Raw genomic sequence first — 27,738 nt, forward strand, 5'->3', positions numbered from 1 at the left:
GAGAATTAAATGGAATCTTACCTGTAAGAGGCACCTTGACATCAAGGCCATAGAATAAAGGCAAGAGAGAAGAACAAGAATAGAAACAGAAACTGCAGAAGAAAAAGAAGAAGATTATGTAAATCTGAATTTCTGTACTGCCATTCAGGTCGTACAAAACCTCAGCTTTTCCACTTTGCTCAAATCTGACCATTTCTCATATATACACCAAACACCTTTTATTTCAAAAAACCGTACCTTTTATTTATCCACTGGTAAAGCAATGCAATGAATAACTGGTGTTCAACTAACATCGACTGATACATTTTAGAACTCTGAGAGGGTCTTAACAGGTAATCGGTCTAAGCTCCTAATTTTATAAGTAAGAAAAATAAGCACAGAGCAGTTAATCAGTAGTCTAATTGCATATAATCTGACGGTATAGTGAAGCCTAGAGGTTAGACCTTCCAAGTCTTACTCTATTATATGTTATTGTCTCTATTTTTAATGTGTGAGAGGGTAATTTAAAAAATTAAAAATGATCAAAGTGTACACAATCACTCAATGCTATCATTATTTGGTTAATGTGTTAGGTTTTAGGACTAAGGCAGAGCAGGAAGAATATTAGTCTGTAGGGTAAACATATGATCACTTATCCACAGTGGGGCACTCCTCAGAGGGAAATGGAATTGTATTAGTAATTACATCAGGGTAACAGGTATAACCTGGGTCTGTCCTGGTTGAGTGAGGATATGTGGTCCTCCTACTGGTATGAACTATGCTTATTCATCAGAGGTAACTTCACATAGTGAATGGATGCTGCAGCTCCAGGCTGTCATGCTTCTGAGATAGATTTCTCCTTATTTGACTCATAGAAGTTAAATGGAGTCCGATATTTCTCTCTTCACCAAGAACCTTCACCAGAGATGCAGATACTTGGATGGAAAACATGCTTGTGTAGCACTGGTAGAAAACCAACTGTATACTAATTATAAAATGTCATAGGTCAGATCAGTTTTTTCAAATACTGATTTCCTCGGTGATTTACAGAGTCATGAAGTCTTTTGCCTTGTTATCACACTTCAGGAGCCTTCTGTTGGTCATGACATTTTTGAATAGGGTCCTGTATGGCAGTCTCATATTGGGCATGTTATTTGCATATTTCCTTTAATGCCATACTTATAAGGCTCTTGCTTCACTGTGGCAAAATTGCATGAAAAAGTTACAAATATGGTGTGAAGAGCCATGTATTAGTGACTGGTCTAGTACTATGAAAAGCAGAAACTCTGTCCTTTGTTTTTTTTTTTTCCATTCCTTGAAGATGGATAGTCATAGGATGGCACAGGGAACAGGAGTGGATGGAGGAGAGGAATGGAAGGCTTCCACTATTCCCATGAGGAGTTCGGGTGTCAGAGCTACCTCTCTGGGCATGAGGGGAGGCCCATCACTTGATTTACAATGACAGTCTAAATTCCATGCTATGTGGTAGGCAGGCTGTGGCACTTAGGGTCAGATACCTGACCTCTGGTCTTGATTTGCCATAGACTGGTTATATGATTTGGGGAAAGTTGTTTAATGTCTCTGAGCCTTTGTTTTATTATCTGTATAAAAGGGGAACATAATATCTGTGGTATTTTCTCAGGATAATTAATTATAATAATTATTATTTATTATAATAATTAGTAATTATAATTGATGATAATTCATCAAATGAGATGATGAACGTGGAAGTGCCTTGGATGGTGGAGAGCGGCACATGGGAAGCAAATTTTGCTATGTTTGTTTTTATCACCTGATTTATACTCACTGTGTGCATGGGAATTAGGAACAAAGCGGGAATACTGTATGTACCCTGAGAAGGTGTTCAAGTACTCCAGGGGAAAGGATGAAAACTATCCCTGACATAAGTGATCTTTAGCCTTTTTACTATGCTTGTGGATGAGCAGAATTGAGGTCAAGTGAATAGAAGGTACTTTATAAACCTCATCTGTCATTCGAACCTCTAATCAAAAACCAACTGGATTGTTCTTGAAGTGGCTTAGTTTAGTACTACATATGGAATATGCTGCTTTGATAGCTAAATAATTGTCATTTTCTGTTAAGTACGTTAACCTATTAGCATAAGTATTTAGGAAGTTCAGACCTGTAAAATGAAAAGTTCACACTTAATTTGGCTAGGGTGGTGACCTGACTAGGTGTTAGAAAATTCCTTTATTTGTTTGTTTTTCCTCAGTTAGTGGGGACTGAACTGAACGAAGTTTCTGGGGAAGAGCTGGCAGCTTCCTCCTTGAGCCACCCCAGGACTGTTTACGAATTAGCAGAGAGACTGACTAGGACCAAGGGTAGCCATTTAAATACGTGGAAAATGGAAGATAGCAGGTGTGTCCTTTGACAGCCAGGGAAACTGTGGACAACCCCTGCTTTCTATGGGCCTTTCTGCCAAACACTGGGAAATTAGATGCAGCTTTTCATTTACTACACTCTTACCCTGAAGAACTAAAGAGCACACTTTGGAAAAGAGGAAAATTCAAATTTAAAATTTTGTATAAGATATGTAACTTTACATTTGGAAATTTTAAAAAATATACTTTAATTTGACTTATACTTTTTTAGTGTTTCCTAATTTTCATGTAAGTGACCTCATTTTTTTCCTCATGGAACCCATGAGAGGAGGTGAGGGTGAGTGTTCCCCTCCCTATTGAATAGATATGGCTTAGACACAGTGGGTAAAGTCACTTACCCAAGCTCAAATAAGTACATGAAGACCCAGCCTACATAAGAATCTAGGTGGCTGATTGTTTGGCTACTGGACCCTACCAGTGGCCTTTGAGCTCACATAGGGCAACTATAAAAGCCACTTGGGATGAACCAAATTCTAATCACTATCTCAGAAATGGCAGGTGGTTTGCTATTTGCTTCTTGGGTGCCCATGAAAGATACTGCAAAACAACCATGCTTTTTCACAACACAGGGATTCAGGCTGCTACTTCCAGTCAATGAGACTGGAACTCCATAGAACACCTCTTGCCATCCCTGCTGTGTTCCTTGGCAGGGCGCCCCTGGCATCCTAGGCAGGATAATTCTTTGTTATGCAAGACGGTTGAACTCACTGCAGCTAAGGAGCATCCCTGCGCTAGCCCTCTCCCTTCTCCCAGAACACACACATTTCCAAATGCCCTCTTTACCTCACCCCGACCCCTGCCAAAAGTGCTGGTTGACTTGGAAGAAGCAGTTCCTCTCTCAGACCACTGGGGAAGTGACATGAGGGCATAGTTTTCATGTGTCAATCTAAATTTCTGAATGTATTGAGGTGAAATTGCAGCACAAGGAGGAAAGGGCTTTTTATGAATAATGGGAAAGACTTTTTAAAAAAAGGACTAAAAAGATTTTAAAAAGGAAGAGGAACGTAGAGTAACAAAACTCAGAAGAAACTTTTGGCAAAGAAGTGAAGATGGGAAAGGGAAAACTGAGGAAAGAAAACATTTATAGAAAAGGACAGGAATCAACACAAAAGGCAAAAATGTAACTGAAGGCAGAAGCTTTGCTAGAATCCTGGTGCCTGACTACAGGCAGAGTTTACCTTTACTGTAACTATACCTGCCTACACAAGATACACAATAGCTGAGAAGAAAGAAAACACAGTGAGTGAAAACAATATTATTGTCTGATCTAAAAAATAAAGATTGAAATACATATTGAACTTCACATGTACCTTTTCTTCTAAGTCCTTTATCTGTCTTTTCTGGATGTCTGTTTTATCTTCTAAGTCACGAATTCTCTGAGAAAAAAAGGGGAGGGAAAAAGAAGCTTTTCAGTCTGTTAAGTTAAACAAGAAGATCATTCACCAACCTAAAACACAGAACTTTCTATAAAAACATAGCATCTGGAAATGTCACATATACATTTTTCTATACCCAGAGGGTTATTGCATGTTTCAAAAATTACCCGTACTCAAAGTGAAAATCATTGTCATTGATTATGTTTTAAAAATATTTGCCATCCCTTTCTCTTCTGGGTCAATCTATCCCTGAAGACCCCTTCCCTGTGAGAGAGGTATGATTCTCACCCCACTGTCCTTGGGCTTGGTCAGGAGACCTGTTTTGGCCAGTGGAACGTGAGTGGGAGTGAGATGTGGGAAAGCCACATCCTTGTAGAGACAGCTGTATGTCCCAGAACTAGAGAGCAAGAAACAAATTTTGTTGTAAACTATTTGATTAAGGTTTTTGGTTGTTCATTACCTCATTAAAAAATGGCTAAAACTGGCTCACACAAAGGCAACTATCCCATCGGTTTCTGGTCTACCTTTTTTTTCCAGCCTTATTTCAAATCTGTTTCAGGGTGGAATTTCCTCAAGAAACAGGACTGACCAATTTTCACAAAACAAGGTAGCGATTCCACTTCAAAAAAATTCAAAAGAAGGAACTAATAAACTAGGGGAAAAAAAAAACCAAACATAACAAGAATAACACAAGTAATCCTGAAGACAAAAAAGTTCCAGAACTGTCTTTGAAATTACCTGTAAACTATAACAAAATTCCAGTAAATAGCACAGATTTGAAATCGACATTACATAGACAATAATTTATAAGTGAAAAGAGTCTTCAAATTTCCTTCTGGCAATCTAAAGGCCTTGTATGTTCATGGTACAGGGTTACACAGGGCAAGCTTGTAATTTAATGCCTCTTTTGGGAATAATTAGAAAATGGAGAACTGGAGTCTAAGAAGAAAACAATGGAAGCTAAACAACGTGATACTATAGAAGGAGAGGTTTTACAATGCAATGTGGGGAGACAAAAGGGAAGCTAGAACAAAGAACAGTTGAACTTGGAAATCATATCTTCCTCTCTCTAAAGTGGTTCTCAACTGGGGGTGATTTTGCACCCCAGTTGACATCTGGCAATGTCTGGACATTTTAAAAAGTTAGTTAGTTAATTTATTTTAAAGTGTAATATTCAGTGGTTTTAGTATATTCACAAAGTTGTGCAACCATTACCACTATCTAATTTCTGGACAGTTTTGAATCACATGTGATCACTGGTCACAACTGGGGGAAGGGGTGCAACTAGCACGTAAGGGGTAGAGGCCAAAGATGCTGCTAAACATCCTGCAGTATATAGATCAGTCTCCACACCCCCCATAAAGAATCATCAGGCCCAAAATGTCAGTAGTGCAGAGACAGAGAAATCCTGCTTTAAAGGAAAGAGGGTGAGGTTTGTACAGGAGAGGAGGGTGTGTTTTGTCAGAAGGATCATGAAATTATGTGACAATGAATGCTGATGTGTGTGACAGTGAATGATAAATGTGTGTGATGTGTGTGCTTGTATTTCCATAGTGCTGCTTATGCTCCAAAGCTACACAGTGAAAGAATAAATTTGCTAGCTACTTCTACCTTGAGTGTGCGAGAACTTCCTTCATATGTCTGCTGGATGTAGAGGCAAGCGCTACACCCATAAAATCATGAGATTACTATGGCATCTATTCAGCCACCAAGCCTGTGCTTGTTGGGCACCTTCTTACATGTTCAGGACTGTGCTGGATGTGATGGAGAATACAGGCAAGGTATCAATTAGTTCCTGATTTCAAAGAACTATCACATCCAGATGGGGAGAAAAAATGTAAAACACAGGGAAAAACAGATTAAACAGAGAAAGTAAACAATGGCGAAACTATGCACAACTTCATCGCCAATCTCTAATACCCAGTACAGTGTTTAGCACAAAGAAGCTGCGTATACATATTTATTCAATGAGTTAGGTAAGCTACATTATGTGCTGTGGGCTTTATGTCTTTTTCCTTCCCATCTGCTTGCCAGCCTGCCATCCAGTCTCACAGTAAACTCTATGGAGTCCAGAACAGACGCCTTTTCTATGACTTTTTGTCTCTACTGCTACTAAGGACAGCAAGTCCCCCATCATGACTGTGTGAGAGGTTACTGCCGGCTCTTCCTGCTTCTAATCTTGTGCATCCTACATCCACCTATAGCAGCCAGTGTGAACTCTTAGAATATGAAATGATCATGGCAGTCCTTGAGTTTTAAGGGGGAGAGGAAGAGGGAAAGGAGAGTTAGCCAAGTTGCTCTCAGAATAAAACCCAAACTCCTTCAAGGCCCAGCATGATCTTGGCCTGTCTTACCTCTCCAGATTCATCTCATAACAACATTCCCGTGGCTCCATGTGCCCCTGCCATACTGGCCTTCTCTCTGCTACTTAAATATTCCAAACATTCCCATGATAGAGACTTAGGCCCTGCTGACCCTAACTTCTGGGACACCTTGCCAAAATCTTTGTGTGGCTGATTTCTTGGGATTTCAACATTTTCAGAGAGGCTTGCTCCGATCAGCCAGTTTAGAGTGGCTTAATCCTACTCCCAAACTCACTCTCATTCTCTCCCTCTCCCTCCCCCCACCCCACATACACACACATCTTCAGAGCACTTATTGCCACTCTCTGAAATTGCCTTGGCTATTGCTCATTTGCGTTGTTGCTTTTTCCCTCTTCATCGGGAGGATACATGAGAACAATGACCTTTATGTCTTTGTCCACCATCACATTCCCAGCACCCAGCACAAGCAGGCCCTCAATAAATGGTTCTGAATGAGTGTATAAAAAGGGTATGGAATGTCGAGTTTTTCAGTAGTATGTAGCTCATTGTCTTCAACAGGGAGAGCATTCTGAAGAGGTGGATCTAAACTGAAAAATGAGAAGATTCGATAAGTGCAGCAGACTCTGAACGACATTTTGGGGTGAGCAGTCAGGAAAACAAAGGCTTGGAGGTGGGAAATCATGGCCTAAGGGGTACGGGAAGAGTTCTGCATGAACAGAAAGGAAGGTAAGCTATGAAGATTGTCTCAAATCTGGGTTTTAGGGGAGGAGTAGCCAGCTACTGAAGGACCTGGAGATAGCACGACTAGACTCAACTGGACATTGGGATCATGGAGGCTTTTGAGGAAGAATATGACATCAGAAAAGGGGAGAAGGACAAGGAAGACCCCAGGGTTTTCAGCTTGAGTGCTTTGACATACGGTAGTTCTACTAACCAAGACAGGCAGATGGGGAGAGAAGGGAGAAGTAAGGATAAGAATGTGTGTTTAGGTATGTTTCATATGAGTTCACTCTAAAACATTCAAACAGAAATGTCTAATAAGTGGTTAGTGATACGCTCTAGAATTTAGACTGCATTATAAACTTATATATGACAAATCCTGGCCAATGCCTTCTGGAATAATTCTCTCAAATCTCAAAGCTACTGATTGAAAGGAAAGTAAGAAATAACTGGAAAGGCATATTCTAATGAACATGTATTTGGGAGACAGAAAATGTCAATGAAACTCTCTGAGGCTTAGAAAGATAATGTACTTAACAGTTCAGACTGGGTAACTTAAAACAAAACAAACAGAACCATCTCTTTTGGGAGTGAAGTACCTTAGCTGACTGAAGAGACACAAAAGCATTGACAAGGCTTTAATCATAAAAAAATTTAGATAACTATTTGTCCATCTTAAAAATAAACACTTCTGTGGTTCTATGACACACCTCCTTCTTTGCTGAAATTAATTAAATGCTATTGCAGCCTAAGAAATTTACGCAGAGGACATGTTCATTCCCTTATAGAAGGAAAGAATGCCTGCATTAATGCAATGATACCATACAGTCTATTACTGAAAGCTTTAAAACTCTATTCAGAGTCAAAATCCAAACCTTTATGATGGAATCTCAAGAACCAGTGAAACAAACATGCATGTGTTTATCATCTCTGGGACAAAATGGCTTCAGAGTTCCCTGTTAACTTGGGTAATTTGTTAGCCTGTAAAGATCCACAAAAAATAACCCCTGTTCCTTTTCTACTCACCTTGATCTCTAATGACCACATGATTCTTACCTCCTGTATAGCCCATCTGGATTTTGTACCAGTTGCTTATTTCAGCTTATGAGTACCGAATACCCTAGCCTGGAACTTTCAATTCTGGAATTATTACAGAATCTGCTTCTTGACCAGGACCCCAGTCTTTGCCTGTCAATCTATGACATGAACAAATAGTTGGAATTACGAATTTTGGCCGTAAGTTAATATTGGGTGTTTATTTTGAGCCTTGCTGGTCTAGATAAATCATATAAATTATAGATGACTCAAGCTGTAGAAGACAGTATAGTGCAATGTTTATGTGCACTGGCCTTGGAGTCACGCCAATCCGGGTGGTAATTCTGGCTCTGTTGCTTACTATCTGTCATCTTGGGCCAATCACCTAAGCACTCTTTTCTTCAGTATCATGATCTCTTAAGCTGGGATAATAAGAATACTTACAGTAGTGGGCTATTGCCAAGATTAAACGAAATGATGGAAGTAGAGCCCTTAGTTTAGTTCCTGACCTATAGCACATGCCAGTAACTAAGAGGCAGCTTCCATGCTTTGTTGCTGTTGCTGTTTATTCTGGGAATAAAGAGAAAGGTCCTTGTTCCCTTTTACCCTCTTCGGATTATTTGATCAGGCTAGGTTATGGACTAGGATGAGTAACAGCAGGGAAGCATTATCTGTGTCCTGGACTGAGTCCCAGAGAGTCCCTTCCCAGCATAAGGCACATAATTAGGCTCCATGAGATTCAAGGGGTGTTTCATGACAAAATAGTCGCAAAAACAGTAGCATGACACAGTGCTTCTGAAGTGCCAATTTTCTTCAGATTAATTCATTATAAAACCATCGTCCTGTTTCTGAGTGTAGGTGGGAAACAATAGTTATTTATTTTACTCTTTGAAAATAGCTTCTAGCTCCCAGGCTTCTCCATACTCATACTCAACACTATGTACTGAGCACTTGGTCCCATCGTCTTAGTACCACCCAACACAGTTGTAGTGACTACATCCTCACCTGATGGGCTTGCTGTAAGAGCTCCATTCTCTCCTGTAGAATCTGACAGTCGTACTCTCTGCTCTTCCTCAGCATCTGCCGCCGTAACTTTTCCACTGCTGTCCTCAGCTCCTCTTGCTGTTTTTCAGTTAATAATTCACCAAACTTGATAACAGTTTCTTGCTGCAGAGCATTGTACAAAGTCGCTTCTAGTTCCTGGATTCTCTGGTAAATAGAATTAGAAAACCTTGGAATTTAGCATCTTACGTGTGGTGTGTGAATGTACACGTGTGTGTACATGTGGAGGGATGTATTATTTTAGTCTCACAGGATCCTAGCAACAAAATAAATTTCAAAGCTTATCCAGCTTAGGGACTATCCTGATGGTGCAGTGGTTAAGAAACTGTCTGTCAGTGCAGGGGACAAGGGTTTGATCCCTGGTCTGGGAAGATCCCACATGCCGAAGAGCAACTAAGTCCGTGAGCCACAACTACTGAGCCTGTGCTCTGGAGCCTGCGCACCACAACTACTGAGCCCATGCACCACAACTACTGAAGCCCGCACTCCCAGAGCCTGTGCTCCGCAACAAGAGAAGCCATTGCAATGAGAAGCCCACACACTGGGACTTCCCTGGTGGCACAGTGGTTAAGAATCTGCCTGCCAGTGCAGGGGACACGGGCTCGAGCCCTGGTCCGGGAAGGTCCCACATGCCACAGAGCAACTAAGCCCATGCGCCAGAACTACTGAGCCTGCGCTCTAGAGCCCACGAGCCACAACTGCTGAGCCCGTGTGCCACAACTACTGAAGCCTGCTTGCCTAGAGCCTGTGCTCCGCAACAAGAGAAGCCACTGCAATGAGAAGCCCACGCACCGCAACGAAGAATAGCCCCCGCTCGCCACAACTAGAGAAAGCCCGCACGCAGCAATGGAGACCCAACGCAGCCAAAAATAAGTAAATAAAATAAATAAATTTATATATAAAAAAAGAAGCCCGCACACCGCAATGAAGGGTAGCCCCCCACTCGTCACAACTAGAGAAAGCCCGCGTGCCGCAATGAAGACCCAACTCAGCCAAAAATAAATAATTAAAAAAAAAAAAAGCTTCTCCAGCTTAAATATCCTTTTGATGATCCCCTTTATAAGATGCCATAAGGATCATCTAGCCAATACGTGAACTACTCTGATGATGGAGAATTTGTTCTTTTTCTTGGGATCCTGTCCATTTCACATACTTTTCATTTTTAGGACGTCCTTAGTTATAATAACTGTATATCCTTCTATTATCAAATGTAGCCGAAAATAAGTTTGTTCTCTCTTTCATTTGACAGATATTTAAAGACATCTATCGTGGTGGCCATATTTTTAGAAATAAGCATTGAAAAGTGGTCCAAGTTGGAATAAAATACTTGAAATTGGAGATATTTCACACACACAATGCCACCTCTCTTCCACATGATACACCTCTGAAGATGGCTTTATAGTCTCCATTTTTTTCTTATAAAAATAAAAATTGAGAAATATAGCCTAGAGTCTTTGGAATTGGTCTGTTTTTTAATACTCTGAGATTTATAGTTGCTCTAGCTATAAAATGCTTCCTTGAGGCTTTTCTTTTTTAGATGAAGAGCCTACTGCTTCTTACATCCCAGTTTTCTTTTCTTTCACATGCTTCAGATACAGTTACCAAAATCTATCATCTTATCCCCTGTGACTCTGACATAGGTGAAAGGACACGCCCTGGTGAGGGATGTTCTCCAAGCTCCTGTCCTGGACTAAGCAGTTCTCATCTCTTAAAAGTTAAATATATTAATAATTATCTGAATGAGTCTTCAGTCCTGGAACACACACACATGCAGTTTAATCTTACCGTGTGTAGGTAGAGAAGGCAAGGCTAAAAGGATAGGAAGGGAGGGAAAAATTACCTCCTTCTTTATTCTCTAATCAGCGGCCAATACTCATCCTCTCCTTTCCCCATCAGTCAGTGCTCAGAATCTCTGATTCATCTTGGGTGGGGAGTACTAATTCATCTTTGTTATAAGCAGGGGCTAAGGGCTTCACTCTTTCCCAAAAGTGACTCAGGCTGCTTCCAGGAAAGCATTATGAAAACCTCTACTAGCAACTCCTCGGAATGTTACTCTTTTTCTCTTGAGTCATTACAGTGTATTATGGTGGGGGGCAGGGCGGTGTCCACATGGAGAGAAGAAGTGCAAGCTGTAGTCCAATATTAGGAATGATGCTTTATGAATTTGGTTCAGGGGAGTGGATCAAATGTGCTCCTCCGTCAGCACAATCTTCTGGAGGAGAGAAAAAGGCACAGCCCATTTCCCCATATATTCTTTTTTTTTTTTAATTTTTGAATTTTATTTAATTTATTTTTTATACAGCAGGTTCTTATTAGTTATCCATTTTATACATACCCATATATTCTTACTGTGGCTGGATGACGGTAGTTAAGGCCACAACGTCTGGAGTCAGATCTAAACACTACCTACTTGTGTACCAAGCTGGGCCAAGTTCTTTCTCTCTCTAAGCCTTCGTTTTCTCATATGTAATATATAAATAATAATATTCCCTATACCTCTTAGGGTTGTTGTCAGAAATAAATGAATTAAAAATATGTATCACATTAAATACATCGTTATTCTATCCCTAGATTTGACTTAATAAAATCAGATTTGATTTAATAAAATTTCTCTTTAATCTACATTGCCATCCAATCTGTTGTTCATTTAAATATTATTTAACAACACAATTCAATTTTTAAAAAAATGAAGTATAATGAAATATTTATTAACTATTATAAGAGTATTGTAACAGCAAAGAACTAGAGATATATTTGTTCTAGAATGAGAACTGGAAACCTCTGAATAAATGAGCTGCACGTTGTGGTCTATTCAAATACATGACATGACAAATTACACAGGATGCTTTACTCCAGAGCATGTAATTGTAAACACTTGGAGTGTCTCCAATGCTTGTTGTACCTACCATATATGCTTGGTCGAGAGCTTGTTTCCTGTAGTCTAGTTCTTCTTCCAGATAGCCTTTGATTTTGCAGAATTGTTCCTAGAAAAAAGGGCCACATTAATAGATAGAAAGAGTCAGCTTAATGAGAAAGTGATATATAAATTGTATTGATTAGTGTTTTCTCTAATTCCACTGTAAGACAAATCACTAGTATTTGTAGGGTCACAGATTTTGTCTTTTAGGGAAATAGTTCAACTTTTATAGTTTCACACAGGGAATGTACAAATCAATGGAAAGAAGAAAAAATATATAGCAAACAATCCACATGGAATGTCTTAAAAGATTTTTATACCAATTTAAGAGTATGTCATTAAGGATAGATTTTTGTTTGTTTGGTTGGTTTTTTGGTCTCACTGCACAACATGTGGGATCTTAGTTCCCCGACCAGGGATCGAACACATGCCCCCTGCAGTGGAAGCATGGAGTCTTAACCACTGGACCGCCAGGTAAGTCCCTAAGGGTAGATTTCTGACAAGATAAATGCTATAGATGCTAACTAATAAGTATATCTGTGTAAATATACTGGGATAGTATATTTTTGTAAGAATGTTATGAAATATAATAGAGCAAAGCTGTATAATAAAAAACAATTTATTCAAACTCATCTGTGTATCATTAGCAAACACAAAGATAATTTAGAGAGTGGGCACGAAGTTAACCACACATATTGCTCTATCCACATACCAACTAACTGACCAATTTATCCATCTGCCTGTCTTGCTAAGACTTATGAAGGGGTGGTGGAGGCAGGGAGTTGGGGGTGGGCATCTGCTTTAAGAAGAGTCATGGGGGACTTCCCTGGTGGTCCAGTGGTTGGGCTCTGTGCTCTCACTGTAGGGGGCATGGGTTTGATCCCTGGTCAGGGAACTTGGACCCTGGTGTGGCCTAAATAAATACATAAATAAATAAAATAGAGTCATGGGAAGGGGGAAATGGGAATTGTCGTTTCATGGGTATAGAGTTTTAGGTTTGCAAAATGAAAAAGTTCTGGAGATGTGTTGCACAACAAGGTAAACGTACTTGACACTACCAAACGGTACACAAAAAAATTGTTAGGATGGCAAATTGCATGCTGTATGTTTTTTTTACCACAATTTAAAATAAATTTTATTTTAAGAAGAAAGAAAAAAAAAAGAGTGTGGAGGCAATTCCACCCACAGTGCCACTTAATGAGTGAGTGTCTGCTCTTGCTGCAAAGCCAGAGTGAGCTGGGAAACGTCAATCTGATGTTCCCTTGCTTGCCCTCAGTTTCTGTGTGGTTCTCATGTTGTGAGCATCTTGCCATTGGCATTAAAAAATGTATCTTTGTATAGAACATAGCGCCAAGCACAAGTCAATTCTTTCTCTGTATGCTTAATGAGGAACAAGGACCTCGTCCAACACTGAAGGCAAACTTGATTGCGTCAACTTTTGAGAGAGGATATGTCTGCATGCGATTTTGCTAGTGACATTCCTAATTACCTCTGAGCTCCAGTGCCTGGAACAGTGTAACAAGCTGATTGCTTAATTAATATTTGTGCATTTAAAGAGTTCAAGGGTTTTTTTTTTTTTTTTTTTTTTTTGCGGTACGCGGGCCTCTCACTGTTGTGGCCTCTCCCGTTGCGGAGCACAGGCTCCGGACGCGCAGGCTCAGCGGCCATGGCTCACGGCCCAGCCGCTCCGCGGCATGTGGGATCTTCCCGGACCGGGGCACAAACCCGTGTCCCCTGCATCAGCAGGCGGACTCTCAACCACTGCGCCACCAGGGAAGCCCCAAGGGTATTTTGAATATAAACAGTTCTTGTTATATGTTTTGACTTTACAGCCTAACCTGTTGGTAAAATGTAAGTCCTGTGTAAAATATGGGCAAATGATTTGTAAGCTGTCACATGCTATATAAATTCAACTTGTTGTTCTTACTATAGGATTCCCTAACCTGATAGGAATCACTACCTGGTTTTTAGTAATAATGATAACAGTAATGACAGTACTGTTATAAAAGTCTATGTATTGCTGTAAGTTAAAAATGACCAATTCCCAGGCTTGGGGATTTAAAAAAAAAAAGCTAATAGTGGCAAACTACACACAACATAAAATTTGTAATTGTAACCATTTTTAAGTAGTGTTAAGTATATTCACAGATAAGAAAGTTTCACAGAAAAAAAGTTTCACAGGAACTTTCTTATCTTCAGTAGTGTTAAGTATATTCAGTGTTATGAGACCAATCTCCAGAAATCTTTTCATCTTGCAAAACTGAAACTCTGTACCTATTAAACAATAACTCCCCATTTCCTCCTCTTAGCTCCTGAGAACCATCATTTTGCTTTCTGTTTCTATGAATATGACTACTGTAGGTACCCTATATTAGTAGAATGATACAGTATTTGTCTTTTCGTGACTGGCTTATTTCATTTAGCATAATGTCCTCAAAGTTCATCCATGTCATAGCATGTGTCATAATGTCCTTACTCTTTAAAGGCTGAATAATATTCCATAGATGGATATACCACATTTTGCTTAGCCATTGACAAGACACTTGGGTTGCTTCCATGTTTAAGCTATAGAAAATAATGCTGCTTTGAACACAGGTGTACAAATCTCTCTTCAAGAGCCTGCTTTCAGTTATTTTGGGTGTACTCCCAGAAGTGGTGTTGCTGTATCATATGGTAATTCTATTTTGAATTTTTTGAGCAACCACTAACCATACGGTTTTCCATAGCAGCTGCACCATTTTACATTCCCACCGACATTGCACCGGGTTCCAATTTCTCCACATCTTCATCATCACTTGTTATTTTCTGTTTTTTGTTGGGTTTTTTTTTTGATAGTAGCCATCTTAATGGGAGTGAGGTGGCTTGGGGATTTTTAATACCAAAGTTACACCCAACATTTCTGTAAATTTGGTGGACAAATTATTTAGCCTAAGAAAGAAAACACCTAACTGGATTTTATTCAGCATTAGTTCTGGAAATACTACAAAATTACAACATGATATTTCTGGAGGCTATAACTTGAAATTGTGGGGTACTTCTGGGCATTCTGTTTCACAGTCTATACGCAAAATAGTGGCAAGGCTACAAACTTCCATCCGTGCCAGATACAACTGCTAGAAAACAGTTGTTTTCCATTTGTCTTGTCAATTTTTCTTTTGTTTTCTGACATCTCATTTTTACTCACCATGTCACTTTCCAATTCCATCATTTTCTGGTGCAGGGCAGCCTCTGCTCCTTCAATTTGCTGGATCCACTAAGGGGTAAACCAGACACAAGTGTTTGACATGATTGCTTGACATGGTGTAAATGGTGCTGCCTCCTGAGCTGCTTAGTCTCTTCCCCTTATATCTCAGGAAGCAGACTAAGAATTGGAGTGAAAACTTGGTATATTTTAACTCTTAGCTCAGAAACAAGTTTATAAATTTCCACTCATTCATTCATTCTTCATTCAGCGAAAGCCTTCATTGATATCTACCATGTGTGAGGCAATGTGCTAGGTACTAGGGCTGTGATGGTGAATAAGACCAACACATGTTTTGCCCTCATTGGAGGACACTATGGGAGGCTTTCTTGGAAACGACAATTGCACTGGGTGTAAGGAATGAGTCAGAGATGACTAAGCAAAGGTGAGGGGTAAGTTCCAAGCAGAAGGTATGTCTAATTCTCCATGATTGGAGGGAGCATGATGAAAGAAAGAAGGCCAGGTGAGACTGGAGAAATGGCATTTTTTTCAGTATATGACACTGATTACAGCTAAATGTTGAGGAATCATTTTTGTTGAGTGGAGACAAATTTTAAATCACACAGAAAGAACTTATCTTTCCTAACACTTAGAATATATCATTCTGTTAGATGGTGTTGATATTAGCACAGATCAAGACCCTGAATGAATTTAGACTTTGAATAATACAGTGTGAGCCTACCACATATGTGGTTTCAGAGAATAAATTGTTATAATGGGTCTCCATCAAGTTAACCATAAGCTTATCCCTCAGGGAGGCAATTGGGCAAATAATTAACTGTGTGGGTTCTAGAGGCTGACTACCTTGGGTCTAATCCCAATCCTAGCTTTTCATGGCTATGTGGCCTTGAAATGTTACCTGGTTTCTCTAAGCCTCAACTTTCTTATCTGTGAAATGGGATTAATAATAATGTAAAGATTAAAGGATGTAATTAACCTCAGGTCCTACTGACAGTGTACTGCACATACTAGGTAACCAATACATTCTAGTTTTTGGTTAACATTCATTTTTGTACTTCCACACTGTTAGAAATTTGCCTCGGGCTTCCCTGGTGGCGCAGTGGTTGAGAGTCCGCCTGCCGATGCAGGGGACACGGGTTCGTGCCCCGGTCTGGGAAGATCCCACATGCTGCGGAGCGGCTAGGCCCGTGAGCCATGGCTGCTGAGCTTGCGTGTCCGGAGCCTGTGCTCCGCAACGGGAGAGGCCACAACAGTGAGAGGCCCGCGTACCGCAAAAAAAAAAAAAAAAAGAAAAAAAAAGAAATTTGCCTCACTACCACCTATTTCTTCTTAGTTTGTGATAAATTATGTGGTGTACTGAGCATTTTTCTATATACTAAAGCCTTGGTATTCACAAGGGGCCACCATATCCAACAGCCCCTTGGCTGTAAGGAACATGGGGAAAGAAAAAAGGCCGTGGAGACTGGAGAGGTGGAGACTCTCAGCTCTTGTACATACACATGGCTTCCCTCATGAAACAAATTTCAGTCCAAAGTCATGGGTTTCTTGTAAACAGCCTCATATTGCAATTGTGTACCATCAAGCTTTATTAAAATGCTTCCTCTTGCTTGCTGCCCATTTACCATTGAGAAACAAATTCTCTTGTGTACCATTTTTTTTTTTAAATATTTATTTATTTGGTTGCGCTGGGTCTTAGTTGCAGCAGGCGGGCTTCTTACTTGTGGTTCGTGGGCTCCTTAGTTGCGGCATGCATGTGGGATCTAGTTCCCTGACCAGGGATCGAACCCTGGCCCCCTGCATTGGAAATGCAGAGTCTTAACCACTGTCCCACCAGGGAAATCCCACACTATGTTTTTAAGAGAACCGTGAAGTGAAGTAGTCCGGTCATGGGCTTTAGCTATAGATTTGTATGTTGGCTCCCAACTCTGACTTCATGGATGATGCAGGATGAGGAGTGAATAGCCCAGGCCAGTTTTCTCACAGATAAAATGAAAATAGTGGATGAATATAGGGTGGTTGTGGGGAGCAATGAGATAATGCACAGACAGCATTTAGCATAGTCCCTGGCCCGTAACATGTCCTCACATAAGGTCACTGCTCTTATTATTTTTAATACGAAGTCACAATAGGATTTCCTTGTTGGAAATTTGTCTCGGCTCAACCTCTGGCTAAAGGTCACACTCTCAGATGGTAGAGAGATAATTCAAATGTGTGGTCTCAGGAAGTTCAAGATGATATTTACAATTACTTGGAGGTAGAAATGTTTATCTGTGAATCCCAAACATGGTGGGGAGGGTGACTTTAGCTTATGAATTGCAAAGACCATGAGCGTTTTAAGGACAAGCTTGTGTCTTATTCAGCTGGTTCCTCACTTTCAATCACAGTGCTAAGCGCATAGGCATCACCCCTTGATTGTTTAATCCGAACCCCTCACACCTGTTTTGCAAAGGAGGTAAGTGGAGGCACGAACTAATATGTCAAAGCTTTACTAGAACAGCTCCTACGTGCTATAGGGTACTTTCTGCTTTTAGTAGGAAACTTGAGGGAAAGCTTGCAATAAAGAATCATAGCCCTTCATGACTCCAACTGGATGAGATGCTCTGGTGTGAAAAACTAGGAAAACAAAGAGTGAAAAACAGATTCCAGAGTTGCCCTCGTGGAGCGTAGAGTCTAGTGAACTACAGAAAAAAAAAAAAAAAAAGCGTGGTTGTATTACAGTTGCTAAAAGCCATGGTAGCAGAAGCACAGGTTACTGTGGGAACACTGAGTGAGAAGACTTAACTGGGCTTGGGTGAATAGGAAGGCTTCCCCATGTATGGGCGGGTCTAATGATTAAGATTTAGCCAGACAAAGGTAGAAAGGGAAGAAGAGAAAATCTAGACAAAAGCAACAGTGTAAAGGACCAAGGGATGAAAATACGTAGAGGGAGATAGAGACAGAGACAGAGACAGAGAGAGAGAGAGAGAGAGAGAGAGAGAGAGAGAGAGAGAGAGAAGAGAGGAGAGAGGAGAGAGAAGAGAGGAGAGAGAAGAGAGGAGAGAGGAGAGCGGAGACTGGAGCCCCAAAAGGATTTGTGCATGGCTGGACCTTGGTTGGTGACCAAGAAAGGAAGTGGGGTGCTGGAGAAATAGGTAAGGGCCAGCTCCCAGGGGGCCCTCTTGCCAAATTTTGGATTCTAGACCTGTGTTAGGGACAATGTGGTGCTATTAATTTGATCGCAAGAGGAAAGGGAAAGTGATAAGGTTTGTTATTAAATTGTGAAGGGAGGAAGTTTTTAAAAGAGCAAATCCCAGATATTTCACATGAAATGCTTCAGTATGTGTCCCTAACATTTAAGGTCTTTAAAAAAAAAAAACATAACCACAAGACCATTTCCACACTTTGCAAAATTAACATTAATTCCTTTTGTCATCTGATACCTGGTCCATATTAAAATTTCCCCAGTTGTCAGCAAAATATCCTTTGTTTCACGCTTGGTTTGCTTGAATCAGGATGCAAAAAAGGACCATTTCAATATTTCTTAAGTAACTTTTTATTTTATAGCAATTCTTCCCTCTCCCTCTGCCAGTTTTTTAAATGTCATTGTTTTGTTTGAGTAACTTAACTGGGTCATTTGACCAGTAGAATTCCCTCATTTCAGACTGGAGCAAGGTGAATGCTTGCTCATGGTTTCATTTAATTTACAACATGCTTTTTTATGCATTTAGAAATTAAGAAAGCATCTCAAGGAACTTATAGTTCATAAGTTCTTACTTTATCCAGCCATGTACACATGACTGTCAACTATGTGCTGATTCTCAAGGTGCCCTGAATACAGACAGTTACCAGGTTTCTTCACTTAGCTCTTTCCTTTTTTCTCTCTCTTGCATTTACCAGGTTTAGACACAAGGCGGTGAGAGAACACTCAGTGTTGCCCTTCTGACAGTCCCCAGGTTGGGCTTTCTAAATGAAGGTGCTGGGAGCCACCACCAAGTTACAGAATCAGTTGGAATAACTGGTATGTACACACCCAAGGAAAAGCCCACAGAAAGAGCCATGCTCCAATTTACCACTTAACAAAGCCCTTCTTTATTGGTTTCCCAGCTTGGTAAGGATGGCTTAAGTAATGTAATGCAGGTTTTGCATTTTTACAGAATTATATTTTTAAGAGACTTCAAAGCAAGAATTATCCACCCACCCTAAATCAGTGTGTAGACTCTTCTTTTGTGTGTTCTCATTCTATCTGGGTTATATCACCCTGAAGAATAAAATATTTATTAGGTATTTAATAATGCAAAATCATGTGCAAAAGATTGTCCTTCAACCCCAAGTGTTAAGCCAGACAGTGAGATGATTTGAATGTTAGTATGATTTATTACCTTTTCTGCCAGGGACAGCACAGTGCTGGCCTGAATTATAGCCACTTGCTCTTCATTTCTTAAATTCTGTGGCGGGGGTTGAAAGGGTGGGGAGAAAGAAAATAAGCTGAAAACACTTTCTGACATTTACACTATCAGAAGATACTGCCTAACTTGCCTGCCACATACGCATGCATGGAACATTCACAAACGGCCTATTCTATTTAGTAATAATTCTTAACAAAGAGTTCATTCAAAACCTGTAAAAAGTACATTAAATGTGATGTTTTTATATCTCTAGTGCTGACTTGATTTTATGTTTCACTGTAAGCATACTGCATTAATAGTCATAAGAAAAGCAGAAACCAAAATGAAATAGATAGTGGGAAGCAGCCACACAGCACAGGGAGATCAACTCAGTGCTTTGTGACCACCCAGAGGGGTGGGATAGGGAGGGTGGGAGGGAGACGCAAAAGGGAGGAGATATGGGGATATATGTATATGTATAGCTGATTCACTTTGTTATACAGCAGAAACTAACACACCATTGTAAAGCAATTATACTCCAATAAAGATATTTAAAAAATGAAATAAAGAGTAATCTTTTCATAGCAGTTTAATGTGATTCAATTGATTTTGTTCTCTCCTTTGGTAATTTTTCAAGGGAAAAAAATAGTGTGACTACTTCAACCTACATACATCATTCATCTAGTATCTCAATGAATGGTCCTCCCACTGAATTAATATGCCTTGACCCTGTCTGGAAGGTGTTTTTAGAAAGAAAAGGGATTATAGTTTCCTAGTGCATTTTTTGTGGGGCTGCCACCAACACTACTATTTAGCAGCATTTGCAACTGCATGACTGATTAATTTCACCTCATATGCCTCCCAGCAACAGTCAGAAGGTAATTAGCTTTCATCAGCCCAGACTCCGTTGGCATTCAAACCTGAAAACTGCGCATGAAAAGCACCTTAACAGTTCCCACTTCTGCCACTACCTTCCAGAGACCCTTACAATCCCTTAGCTGAGTGGTTTGATTGTTGATTCTTCTCCAGAAGCCGCATGCTTACGTGAACCTGCTGTCTCACTTGCTATTATTTTTTGTTTTTTTCTATTTATTTATTTAATTGAAGTATAGTTGATTTACAAGGTTGTGTTAGTTTCAGGTGTACAGCACAGTGATTTAGTTATACACATATGTATGTATAACTACATATGTACATATATATATGTGTGTATAACTACATTTTCAGATTCTTGTCCCTTATAGGTTATTACAAAATACTTTGTATAGTTCCCTTCACTTGCTACTATTTTACACGTGATGCATTGGCAAGTTATTTCTTGCTTCTCTTTAGGCAAATTCATATCTTTACTGCACTTAATCAATTCATTACTTACCCCGTTATCACCCAAGATATCAAGCTGCTTTATGAGATCAGGGATGTTCACATCCTGCAAAAACGAGGAGATTCATTCAAGTCGTGGCTTACCATTCTATCAGTGCCTGCCTGAACCTTGAGTTAGAGAGGACATTTTGAGACCTGCTCTTCCTTGGTTTGTTTTCAATTAGGCACAGTTGGTTTTACATTTCCACTTTGCTTCGTATAAGCTATGTGAACCTGGGAAAACTACTTAACAGTGCATTTTCAATTTCGCCAACTGCAAAATAAATACTTCCTTCACAGGCTGATGTGAGGATAAAGAGATTGTACATCAAAATGTCTAGGATGTACTAAGGACTCGGGATTTGCTCAGTAACTTTTTTTCTTATAATTGTTGAAAATTGTTTCAACTGTGGTAGATTTCAAGTATTAAGAAAAGTAACAGGAAAGAAATTTAAATAACCAACCAATTTCATTCTAATTAATGGAATTCTGACCTGGTTGAGATTTTGACTGCCACATAGAAAACTACAGAGCAGTTCTATTTTTTAGGTGTTTAGCATTAATTCCATCCTATGGAAAACAGCTGATTTTTATTATAGTCCCTGAGTCAATTTGAAGCAGCTGAACTCCATTTAAAAGAGTTCCCTTGTATATAAACTACATGCACTGATTAGGTTGTTTGTGATTTATCTAAAAACAAAACATCTAAGGAAAATACAAAGTAAAGTGCTTCTCATTGAATTAGAGTTGAATCAAAAAATTGCTTTGGTTTACAAATTTTCACACAGCCCAGGAAGGCCAGAAGTTTAAACAACATGAGAGTGGTTTAAGACAGAAGTCAAAGACGCACAATTTTCGACCTCATTTCCCCCCCATTAGTACCACTTTCTCCTTTTACTCACATTCAGATAACAGTATAGCAGATCCCTACTGCCAGAAATACAAAAGTCTAGCTCAATCTCAGAGGTAGAGAGAAGGCAACTAAAGCAGGTATATTTGGCAGCTCAGAGTGGGAACAGGAAGGGCCATGCAGAAGGTAAGGAGAGACCAGAAAGAGCGGGAGGCTTCCTAGCCTTACCTCTGGAATAGTCAGTCACTATGTGATTCTGTTACATTGAGGGACAATATATTTTCCAGGAGATGGAGCCACCTCCACTCGACCTTAATATTTAAAACGTATTCCAATATCACTAAAGATAAAATTATACTTTGTCTAAGTGAGCAACATGTTATAATCCCCAAGGCCTTCCAAAAGTGAAATCCTCCCTAAAACACCCATATCAAAAGAGATGGTGGGCAAGATGATTTCCAGGTTTCTTCTAATACTGAAATTCCAAGATGATGAATTCCATAGCGATTAGAACAGCACAACAAAGGGACTCAACAAATACCTTTTTACCTGGCATCCTTGAGATACGTTTCTTAAAATACTGAATTTATTTAATATTTCCTCCAGATAATCAAGGGTAATTATCTTAATATTTTGATTCTGTATCACTCTTTATGTTACTCTGTTCTAAATAATCATAGTTTCCTATTTTTTTGCTGTTACCATTCATACATCTGTCACACATTTATTTTGTGTATGTTCTGTCTATTTTCCCAGAGATGTGACTATTTTCAGTTCCTACCTAGTTTGTATCAAAATGACAGCCAGTGACCAAAAGACAAAACAGTCACAAACAACCTCCCCTTTTCCAATTCCCAGTTTTTCTACTGTCGACAACATACACAAGGAAACATCTGCCTACCTTGACACCTTCTTTCATACAGTAGATCTGTAGAGCACTTACACCATCTGAGAATGGGTGAATTTGCAGATTAAATGGAGGGGATCGTCTCTCTCTTTCCTTGAAATACAGTGAAGAATATATGGGAATTAAAAAAAAAAAGGAACTACTGATTAATCACTAAACCAGTTGTCTGTGGCCTCTATGCTATTTCAGCAGCTTATCAATATGCCATTTGGCAAAAAAAAAAATCGAACTCAAGATCTGGGTGTTTGAATTTAATGGAAAAGAGCCAATAAGTCAACTAAGAGATGTGGGAGAAGAATTTAACATGGTGTCATCCAGTTTTGCAAATTTTTTTTTTTTTTCGATACGCGGGCCTCTCACTGCTGTGGCCTCTCCCGCCATGGAGCACAGGCTCCGGACGTGCAGGCCCAGCGGCCATGGCTCACGGGCCCAGCCGCTCCGTGGCCAGTTTTGCAAATTTTTTGATCAAGGAAATGTGGGAAGTGGAGTTCCATTTTAAACTACATGAATATTTAGAGCTTTCAAGTATCACAAAGAATGTTCTTCTGACCATGAAGTTTTAGGGCAGCTCATGGTCTTTTGCATATTCAATCCACTCAAGCTTTATTAGTAAGATTTGTGGGCTACCAAAGATGACTTAACTCTTCTTCACTGAAGCATACCAACTGCTAACTTTATCCAAACCTAATGTAAAATAACCTCAAGAAGAAATTGCTGGCAAAATAACAAAGAAATCAAATGGGAAATTTTCTTATCCTTTACGTATCAGCTCACATTCAACCAGACCCTATGCCGGATTCTGCATGATATAATCAAAATCTGATTTGATTGATATGTTTTACTTAAAAACAAAGACCAAAACTTGGCCAAGTTAACCAAAGTATTTCCTAAAACAAATTACCTTGCTTCTTAGCCTTTTGCATAATGCATTACAGAATAAAAAGTTTACTTACAAATTCAAGGGTCTATCAATAAAATATTTTTGTATATAGTACATTTTAAAATATAATTCTTGAAGTAATATTTTCCTGAGTCAGAATTCAATGAAGGATGGAAATGATTATTTAAAAGCAATGAAATATTGATAAAGTTTGAAATATATTATTCAAATTATTTTAAAATTATTCATTAGCCTTGTTCATAAAGGCAACAGTGTTGTAAAGTACAGTATCTGAGCAGACAATTCTGAGTTGCATCAGTGCTTCACCACGTACTAGTCACAGGACTTGGGCAAGTTATTTAACCTCAGTTGCCTCATCTATCAAATCTTGGTTGTGGTTGTGAGGTCCAATGAGAGTATGTATCTGAAATGCTTAAGTTAGTACCTCACACAAAGAATGGGTTCAGTGCATGTTAATATTTTTATTATCATTATCATCATTTCCTTACTTCTAGCTCTAGATTTCGAAACTCCAGCAGCTCATTCTGGTCTCTGGCATCCTGCAGTTCCTGTTGGAGCCGGTGATTTTCTGCCTCTTGTTTTTCTATCTGATAAAGTAAATCCTCAAGTTAGGTGGACATTGCGAAAAGCATCTACAACTTTGCAAAGCAAGCATGGACAGCATTCATTTACACGGTGAATAAATTGTCTAGACCATAAAAAAAAAGTCCCAAGTAGATGTGAATAAAATAAATCTTTGGTCTTCCCTCTAGTTATCCTTTGGTTGAGTTTTTCAGGTCATAGAAGAAAATACTGGAGGATGCCTCCATTCATTGAGATAAAGTCTAGGGACCCTATGAAGAGTGAATCTGTCCCTTGCTGTCTGGAACAGTGTCCAAGAACTAGATTTAATGGTGCAAATAATGGAGACTGACACCTCTTATTTCTGGAGTTACAAGTTGTTGAAGAAATATTTTTTTAAAACAGCTCTGATCCTACACAAAAATTTGTTGAATTCCAGTTACCTTCAAAATAAAGCCGAAGTCCTCAATGGAATTCAAAAACCTTAATAATCTGCTCACCAGATTTAGGTGTTATCACTGTCATGTCTACACGCACACACACTCACATGTGATCACACACACTTGAATCTAGAAACCCAGATCTACCCTATGTTCTGGTTACTCCAGGAGCTCTGTGCTCACCTCTGCCTGAACAGGGCTCCCCCATTCCCTTTTCTACATGAGGAAATCCTATACTTCCTTGACGTCTCCTACCATAAGAGCCTTCCCCTGGCTCCTCAATCCAAAGTGACAACTCTCCCTTCTGTTTTCCCATAGGGCTTTCCTGTAGGACATCTAGTGTAACCTGATGAAGCATGGAATTAAGTTAGTTGTGTACAAACCTGCCTTGCCCTGTACACAGTGCCCATGTCCACAAGGGATCAGAACATTTTCATGATCTGCAGTAGGCTTGGGGCTGCCTTCGATATTAGCTGTGTGGGTGGGCCTTCTGTACAGTAACTATTTAAAATCTTGAATTTAGAAATAAAAAATCAGGGGCTTTTTAATGTAGGGTAAATCTTACTTTCTCAAGGATAAACACTTGAAGTAGAATGTTTAGCTCTATTGTCACTTTGGTTTTCTTTTACTCTTAGAAGGCTGAGCTCAAAAAATTCCCCTTTTAGCCCAAAGAAATCAAGACCAAAGAAAATCAGAAAGAAGACATAATGGGAATTATTTTTTTAGATGATAAATAAGTATAATTACACTTATTACTGGGCATCTCGGAGACTACTAAAATCTTCTTTTTCTCATGGCCTCCTGATATAGAAAAATTCTAGAAAAATAAAGATGGGGGAAAGTGAGATACTATGTAACATTAATTTATGTAGCCAACTCAAGTTTTTTCCACTAGATTTTTGTGGTCTAGTAAACTTTTGAAAGTTTTTAGAAGTTGACTATTTCCTAGAATCTTGGCTTGACATCAGAGATGGGATATTTGGGGAGATTCCTGGATCTGGTGGTTAGCACTAGCCATCATATTAGTGGTTCACAGGTGGCTACAATTCATAGACCAGGGCTAATGTCCATAAAGTTTCTTTAGAGGGACCCGTAACCTTTCTGAGAGTACCAGTCCTCAATCCTGGAATACCCACCCCCCTTCTATACATCAGCTCTGTCTCTCATCATGTAGAAAGTGAGACAGGACCAGAGGGAGGGGAGGACAAGCATCTTCTTTACCTTTTCATGCTTACCAGGGTGTTGCGGTTAACTTTTATTACTTGTCAAGGCTAGTGAATATCGGCGGAAAAAATCCTAAAATAATTTCTATATAACTCTACATCACCCTACAGAATTATTTCCCTTTTTCAAATGGGCTTTCAAATTCTCTTTCTGTCAAGAATAATATGAGATTATTTTGTAATTGTTTCACATCATCAAAGGGAAATACCAAAGGAAAAGCCACGTTTGAACTTAAAATGATCTCTGTTGTATTTCACTGCCCCTAATCAAAAGTCTATGTTCAGCTAACCCAAATTAATTCTATCTATTGGGCCGAAGCCATGCCTTTGCATCTTGATTTGTTCCAACCTCCTGGAAATGCTCTTTTGTGCTCTGGATGCACCCTTTGAAATGTTCTTTCATAAAAAATAAACAAACAAGCAGCCAACATTAGCAAAAAATTAACAGTAAGAACACAGTCTATGCTAGGTTGCAGCATGTCCTTGCACAAAATAACAAGTCCTATTCACAGGGTGTTCTTGTAGATGGTCAACCACATAGGATGTGTGCATGTGTGGGTGTGTATATATATACGTACAGTACATATACAGTATATATATATGGGTAACAAATCAATAGGTTTCAGGGATCACATCCTTTCAAGTCGGCACAACGCCCAGCGCAGAGCCATGCACACCACGTGCCACTCAACTGATGGTGATGGCAGTGACAGAGATGCAGTTGGGCACCCAGCAGAGGGGAGCACAGCGCCAGAAAAGCCTCCCTGTCCCCTAGCCCCTGTGCCACTCCTGAGAGGACCCCCTGCTGCTCCTGGATCTCTCATCATTCTCTCCTCTACCCCACTAGGGTGTTGCGCCCCACATACCTTTTCTAAAAGCTCCTGGTTTCTCTTAATGAAAAGTTGTTTATCTTCTACCCAGTGTGAATCCTGTTTGACAAAGAATATCGCGCAGTCAGCATTTCAGAGTGGCATGAAAGAGCATGTGTCGTCAAACCACTTTGCCAGGGCCGTCTTCTCTCCACCCGGATCGTTTGCCTGCCAACGACTGGTAAATGACACCCACCCCGGCCTGCTCCTTATTCCAAGACATTGGGGCCAAAGTTGCCGGGAAAATTTAACCCCCTTTTTATTGTCACTCACTATCCCTATCTTTTCAAGTCTGAATAATCCAGGACCAGCCTTCTGGGGACTCAGAAGTGACCACACAGGCAAAAAGTGAAAAGGGTCAGAATGCACACAGGCTAGATACATATGGATGGAAAACATTAAAATGCAGAACCATAAATGTAGCATAGAGGCAAAGAATGCAGCTTGAGGGGTGAGTCTTGGTCTTAGCAGCTCATGACCACTCTAGGCTATGTGTACAGGGCTCCTCTTCCTCTGGCATTCTCTCTCTTGCCCAGCCTTATTCACTGTTGTAGCTGGGTTCACACTCTGGCCAACAAAACACCAGGGACAGAAACAGAGAGTTGAACATTCTGACACAGTTTGAGAAAGGTCACTGTGGAGAGCCAAGCCGTGTCCTGGATGGGCCCATGCACAGGGTGATCTAGAGGAAGGTCAGATTGAATTGTCTGCATCTGCAGAAGTGGGAGCAACCAAATGCCTACCTGCCCTTTCTGAGCCAGAGTCGCTTCCAGATCTTCAATTTTGGCTTTATACCTTAGCACCTCTGCCTGGAGCTGCTCTTGAGCCTAGTGAAATCAAAATTCCAGAACTCAGTAAGTAAAATGGCAATTCAACATTTTTCTTCCCCTCATGTTCCTTGATTAGAACTCAACAATTGAGAAAAGAAAAAAAAAAAAAAGAATTTTCTATCACCAAAGAATATTTTCAATCTATTTTTACAACATAAATTCTCTGTGTACAAATTTCAGTGGCTCCCTTTATCATCAGGTTAAAATTCAAACTGTTTAGCTTGGGATTTGAGAACTTCTCTTATATTTCCAATCTTTTCCCACCACTATCAATGCAGGGTCCATCCCTTACCTGCTGGTGATCTCCTTGTTCTCTAAATATGTCTTGTACCTCTCCACTTCTCTCTTTATTTGAACGACTTCCCCTTCTGGAAAGCCTTCTCCCATATTGCCTCCCCCAAATCCTTCCATTCT

The 27,738-nt window shown here is 39.8% G+C and overlaps 1 protein-coding gene across 2 annotated transcripts in view; it reads right to left on the reverse strand.

Moving 5' to 3' along the window:
* The window catches only part of JAKMIP2 (janus kinase and microtubule interacting protein 2), a 162,346-nt gene that overhangs the window by 11,284 nt on the left and 123,324 nt on the right, over positions 1 to 27,738 (reverse strand). Inside the window, exons 11-20 of one of the 2 annotated variants that reach the window (XM_060092041.1) lie at positions 27,238 to 27,321; positions 26,492 to 26,554; positions 23,890 to 23,988; positions 22,495 to 22,593; positions 20,757 to 20,810; positions 19,376 to 19,441; positions 15,000 to 15,068; positions 11,805 to 11,882; positions 8,842 to 9,045; positions 3,692 to 3,757 (exon numbers count right to left, since the gene is read on the reverse strand). In XM_060092041.1, the coding sequence (XP_059948024.1) occupies positions 3,692 to 3,757; positions 8,842 to 9,045; positions 11,805 to 11,882; positions 15,000 to 15,068; positions 19,376 to 19,441; positions 20,757 to 20,810; positions 22,495 to 22,593; positions 23,890 to 23,988; positions 26,492 to 26,554; positions 27,238 to 27,321 (882 nt within the window). The remainder of the gene's footprint in view (positions 1 to 3,691; positions 3,758 to 8,841; positions 9,046 to 11,804; positions 11,883 to 14,999; positions 15,069 to 19,375; positions 19,442 to 20,756; positions 20,811 to 22,494; positions 22,594 to 23,889; positions 23,989 to 26,491; positions 26,555 to 27,237; positions 27,322 to 27,738) is intronic. The other variant, XM_060092042.1, reaches the window with a different exon arrangement.

Source organism: Mesoplodon densirostris, chromosome 3 (assembly GCF_025265405.1).
Source record: "Mesoplodon densirostris isolate mMesDen1 chromosome 3, mMesDen1 primary haplotype, whole genome shotgun sequence".
Taxonomy (NCBI): domain Eukaryota; kingdom Metazoa; phylum Chordata; class Mammalia; order Artiodactyla; family Ziphiidae; genus Mesoplodon; species Mesoplodon densirostris.